Source organism: Tetrapisispora phaffii, chromosome 4 (genome assembly GCF_000236905.1).
Source record: "Tetrapisispora phaffii CBS 4417 chromosome 4, complete genome".
NCBI classification, from domain to species: Eukaryota; Fungi; Ascomycota; class Saccharomycetes; order Saccharomycetales; family Saccharomycetaceae; genus Tetrapisispora; species Tetrapisispora phaffii.
This window is the reverse complement of record NC_016523.1, coordinates 130142-136141: the sequence shown is the minus strand read 5'-3', so window position 1 is coordinate 136141 and position 6000 is coordinate 130142. Positions and strand designations below refer to the sequence as shown.

General features: G+C 39.2%; 3 protein-coding genes across 3 annotated transcripts; 2 read left to right on the top strand and 1 right to left on the bottom strand.

Moving 5' to 3' along the window:
• Window positions 1–125: 125 nt before the first annotated feature.
• Window positions 126–2960, bottom strand: RAD54 (DNA-dependent ATPase RAD54; the record flags this gene model as incomplete). The annotated part of the gene is made up of 1 exon (XM_003685097.1): window positions 126–2960. One exon carries the CDS (start codon window positions 2958–2960, stop codon window positions 126–128), a length of 2835 nt encoding a protein of 944 aa, XP_003685145.1.
• Window positions 2961–3596: 636 nt separating this feature from the next.
• CDD1 (cytidine deaminase) lies at window positions 3597–4082 on the top strand (the record flags this gene model as incomplete). The annotated part of the gene is made up of 1 exon (XM_003685096.1): window positions 3597–4082. One exon carries the CDS (start codon window positions 3597–3599, stop codon window positions 4080–4082), a length of 486 nt encoding a protein of 161 aa, XP_003685144.1.
• A 644-nt stretch (window positions 4083–4726) lies between these two features.
• SUT1 (Sut1p) lies at window positions 4727–5863 on the top strand (the record flags this gene model as incomplete). The annotated part of the gene is made up of 1 exon (XM_003685095.1): window positions 4727–5863. The coding sequence occupies one exon, from the start codon at window positions 4727–4729 to the stop codon at window positions 5861–5863; it is 1137 nt and encodes a 378-aa protein (XP_003685143.1).
• Window positions 5864–6000: the final 137 nt, after the last annotated feature.

The following is a 6000-nucleotide window of genomic DNA, read 5'->3' as shown; positions in this document are numbered from 1 at the left end:
TATATACATATATATGAATGTAAATATCGATGTATGCTAATATAATAATAATAATAATACAACAACAACAACAATAACAATATGGGTAGTTTTTGTTTACTTATATTTGAAACTCTATAAAATAATTAATGGGAAATATATTGAAATGCATAACTAACGTCATCAAAACCGAATTCATTACGCAACAAATGATCGTTAGTTTTCTCTAATGCTTGATGATTTAAATGGTTCCAAGATGTTGCATCACCATACAACATTGTAGGTGATTTTAATCTTTGTTTACCTGAAAGATCACAACGTTTACAACCATACGTTTCATGAGTATCACAGATCGTTTTTTCATTTAATTGAAATAATTGTTTTAAATTATCAGTACTGAATAATCTCTCTACATCTTCCTTTTCATCAACCACACAAGAACTTAAACTCATTTTCATAGATTGTCTTTGGAACACCTTTTCTTCAATAGTACCGGTAGAAATAAATCTGTAAATAAAACAATCCTTCTTTTGACCATCTCTCCATACACGCGCTAAAGCTTGTTGATCAGAAGCTGGATTCCAATCAGGATCCAATAATATAAGTCTGTTAGCACCTATTAAGTTAATACCACATCCACCTGCTTTAGAACTTAACAAGAAAATGAATTCCGGCTCATCGGGAGAATTAAATCTGTCGACCAATTTTTGTCTTTTGTTTATATTCATTGTACCATCTAATCGTAAAACACCATATTGTCTACGCCTGCATAGTTTTTCAATCAAATCTAAAGTTTGTGTATAATTTGAAATTAAAACAATTTTGTCGTTGGATTCTGTGTTGATTTTATGTAAAAATCTTTCTAAAATTGCAAATTTACCAGAAAATTCAATACGAACATCTCTACTTTTTGCAGCATTAGAAATATTATAATCATCAGGTATAACCAAAGAGTCATCTAAATTATCCAATTCCTCTTCTAAATTGATCAAATCCGGATGATTACATAGCTTTTTCAATAAACCGATCGACCTCAACATCATCGAACCTCCCTTTTTGGAATTTTTCACTGCTTCTGCAACTTCTTTAGTTTTAATAATACTTTTGTATACATCTCTTTGAAAAGGTTTTAAATTTACAAAAATAACATGTTCGTATTTACATGGTAAATATTTTGATAAAATATCGTTGGTACGTCTAATAATGAATTTGGAAACGATATGAGACAATTTTTGAAGTTGGCGTTCACCTTTCTTGATATCTTCGTCACTAGCTTCTGAGTCACGCCCATTCAGAATTGGAATTTCAAAATTTCTTCTAAATTCTGATCTTGTTCCTAATAATCCAGGATTAGAAAAATTTAATAATGAGAAATATTCGGATAAATCATTTTGAATCGGTGTACCTGACAAAATAACTCTTCTTGGACAGTCGATACTATTTAGAGCAGTGAATGTCAATGATTCACCATTTTTTAGTCTATGACCCTCGTCCGCCAACATCAAACCTACTTTACAACCTTGCAATTGATCCACATTTCTACGAAGAGTTTCATATGATATAATCAACACTGGTTTTACGATATTTCTGCCTCTTGCTTGAGCCCATCCCCTAACAGCCTGCGACACTGTTGCATTACCACCATTAGCTAACGATGATTTTTTACCGTCGATGGCCAAGGGAGTTAATGTGCCAGGTCCTAACCATTTTATTAATTCATTTGCCCAATTATTAACTAACGAGGACGGACAGACAATAATACACTTATCAATCAATCTTTTACCCTTTGGTCCTTGTTTCAACAGTGTCCACATTAACGTAATACATTGCAATGTTTTACCTAAACCCATTTCATCCGCCATGATACAACCGTATGCACCAATATTTTTAGAATTATCTTGAGTTTCTTTCTCAGATGGAGTTGTATCTGACGGAGTACCTGTTTTAGGAGTTGAATCGTTAGATTCTGAATTTGATTGATCCTTCATTTCAAGATCTTCATTACTTACTTCAGATATTCTTGATGTGTCATTAGCGTCTATTGAAGCTGGTAACATTTCTAGTGCTTCCTTCTCTAAATAATCCTTCATTACTAGACCTGTTACACAACGGTACAGAAATTTTACACCTTCAACTTGATGTGGCCTTAAAATCTTGACTAGCATTGGATCTAAGACCACCGGAATACTAGGAAACTTTTTTGCACTTTCATTCATATCAGTCGAAGTCAGATTGTGCTTTAACAATTCTGTTAACGGTTTATTCCTTATACCATTTGGCATGACACTGCGATGTGAGAATTTTTGTTGATGCGCTAATCTTTCTATTTCCATTTGTTTCTGTTTTTCTTTTTCCTTTTCTTGTTCTTTTTTATTGCCCATTGTTGCAATATCTCTTATTGATTCGACTTGATCTGCGTCTTCTTGGATAATCATATCCCCATCCACAGATGGATCGTATAGCACAATAGCAAGTTCGTCAGAGGGATCATGCAACGGTCTTGGTTCCGAGATGATCTTTCTCTTTGTTCCCAAAGTCAACGGCAGACTGTGTCTTTGCGTATAGCCTTTAATTGGCACGTTAAAGGTTTTTCTCAAAGTCAGTTCTATCCGACTCAACCTCTCTGGATCCTCAGCGAGTCTTCTTGCACTAAGGGCATCCTTACGTCGTGTTTTGATCAATTCACCGTTTTCATTTACCACGCCATCTATATTTTGTAGGGAATTCAATTCTGCGCCGTCACCATCCAGACCTTTGTAGGAAACGTTCTTATTTCTTTCCCTCAATACTCTTCTTGTATTGGCAAGCACAGTTGGCGATCGAGAGGTGCTTCCAGCGGGCTTGCTAACTTTATAAGGGACTTTGAATGGCTTCGAGAGCACGTTTCTGGCGTCATCGACATTTAATTGCCTTGGAACCAATTTTGGAGTGGAGCCGAATCCTATGCCATTTGGAGGTCTGTCAGGGAGTCTTCTTGCCATTGTGTTACAGCGACAGGGGGGTTGTTGTTTTGCGTGCGTTAGTTCAAACTTGGCCTCTAGTATACATGTGGAAACAAGACACTGAAATAAGAAGTGTTAATGTATTTTCTGCATGTTGCGTTACCTTGTATGTGACAGGTGGTGGAGAGAGAAAGGTGGTATATATACAAAAGCATAGAAAAAAAACGCCACTACTAATTATGTAAATAAAAACGACACGAAAAACAAACGACCACACACAGACCAGATCGGTTTTCAGTCACGTGCGCGACTATTCAATTTAGGGCTGCATAGAAACCCTAAACGTAAAAACATCGACTGCATGCACGTGACCTAACCTCGAGAGGAGTCAATTTTATTGCGAACGGAAATAAGACACAGACACAAACCATGTTTTCTATTTTTCGCCAAAACAGCAACGCTTTTTCTAAGAACCGATCGAGACCGCATGCATGCATTTGCACCACGTATATAACAAGTGCAAAAAAACGGGATGACAGTGCGTGTCTTGAAAGAGCAGTTCAAGGGAGAGCAGTTCAAGGGAGAGCAGTTCAAGGGAGAGCAGTTCAAGGGAGAGCAGTTCAAGGGAGAGCGAAGACGGTTGCCAGCGGTTCACACAAGCAGCATATACCTGAAATGTCAAGCAACGAACAGTTATTGGAGATGTTGAGAGCCAACACTCTCAAAGCAAGAACACTGTCGTACAGTCCGTATTCGCAGTTCAAAGTAGGCTGTTGCCTCCTAGTCCGGGATCCGAATGGCGGCGGTGTCTCTGGCCACCACGACACCGTCATAAAAGTCCTTGGAGCTAATGTTGAAAATGCAAGCTATGGCAATACAATCTGTGCTGAACGAACGGCGATGTTGAAGGCAATGACCTCAGAAGAACACGCTGCCGCCGCGCGAGATCCGAAAAACTGGCTAGCCATTGGCATCATCGGAGATAATCCCGAAGGATTTATCAGCCCCTGCGGCATCTGCCGCCAGTTCATAAGAGAGTTTCTCACTCCAGACACCGAAAACGATGTGCCCATATATTTGTTTAGCCACACCGCGGATAATTACAAAACCACCAATATCAGCGAACTGTTGCCTATGAGTTTTGGGCCAGACAGTTTGTAAAGCAGCAGCGGTGGTGGACACGGAACGAGAGGCATGATAATCCGAGCCCGTTTGCCGGTGTACGCTTGTACGAGGTTTTGCAGAATGCACATGTAATAGGACGTAGCGTGATGTTATGTGTGTCGAAACACAGGCTGCAAATACTGTTGTTGTTCGTTGACGGCGGTTTCGCACGAATCCCGTCCGATTCGGTCGGGACACTGAATTGGTCGCAACAAAGAAAAACAAACGAGCGACCGACAGCGCGCGCGCGCGAAATCCCATACCCCCCGCAAGAAACAGGGTACGCGCGCACGCTGCTAGTTGCCAACACTGCGAATCTGTCTCTCGCGCCCACGCCTGTATTGTGCACACACTTGTATGTTTCTCGGACAACTGCGACCCCGCGCACAACTCGCATTTGCGTTCCCCGCATACACCGCAGTTGTGCAGCAGCACATCCGTGGGGCCCTTCGTGCTTTCCACCACCACCACCACCCGCCCCCGCTAATGACATCTTCTAACACTCCGTCCGGCTGCAACTGCTCGTTCTCCAGATTCTATTTTGATGCTGCCGCTATTGAAGGATCCGTCAATTGTCGTCCGTTGCAAAACTTTCTTCGGCGCAGTCGATACGATCAGTATGTGTATGTGTATATATACTGATGCACACACTGTGTTGTGTTTCGCAACGTTATGTTGCTGCTATTGCGTCCCGTTCACTGACAAGATCCCGTTACTCGATACATCACATTGTTTCTCTAGAATCTCTGACACGTACTTGTTTCTATTCTCTTATATATAAGAGCCCACGTTCACTCGGATCTCATTCTTTCATATTAGATCTCTCTCTGTCTCATGGCTATATTCTTCTTATCGTCTCTTTTCATCTCTGCGCTTCAATGTCCACATCATCAACACATATCACAGTCGCTATGTGCAGCTCCAGCATCATTTTATCTAACAAAAATAACTTACTACCTCCTTTGCTGTTACCTAATCTATATAATGATGCAAAAAATTTGCGTACTTTGAATTTAGACCACACTAATTTGTATAAATTTGCTGCTATTGCAGTCGACTCATCATCCAGCGAGCACAAGCCGCTGTTTTATTTGAATACGGCAAATAAAACGGACAGACAATATAAAATTGGGAAAAAAAATGCTGACGTCGAGAGAAAACTGCAATTCCCGTCTCCTTCCGCATCTCCACAACCATTTCTGCAGCAGCCGGTTTCACCCGTTGGCACAAGGGATGAAAATTATGACAACAAGAGCAGTAACAGTAAGGCAAAAGCATTTACTAGAAGACAAAGAATCGGACCAAGTTGCGATAATTGCCGTTCGAAGAAAATTAAATGCAATGCCACTATTGATATCGTCTTTCAGAATAATGCGGTATTGAATTTATTCACAAAAAATTTACATCATTTCATTACACTGGATGAATTGAAGTTCTTTCAGTCAATAAACCATATCGATGCAACAACTGCAGCTTTGAAACAGAGTTTGGCACAGATAGACCAAAACGAACTCTTAACCAACGAGCTTTACCTAGTTAAACATCTAGACAAAATCATATTGTTTAAACCTTGTTCTCATTGCAATAAGAAATCAAACTCAAAAAAATCAAATGACTTGGAAAACAGTAATTGCTGTCAATTTCCAAAAGGTTTCACAAGAGCAGACATTGGTGCGTTCAATAAAGTTATTAAAAAAATGTCAACCACGGGAACTAAGTTACAACCATCAGATCAAAATATATACAATTTGATTGTCGACGATTTATTCAAACAATGACCAAGATAGAAATTATTTTATTGTAATTCCTATACTTTTAATGAACTTAATGCAAACAACATACTTTAACGACCATGTGACTATCATAAATACAGGTATAATCAATATACATAATGACTAATATAGATGGAAATAAA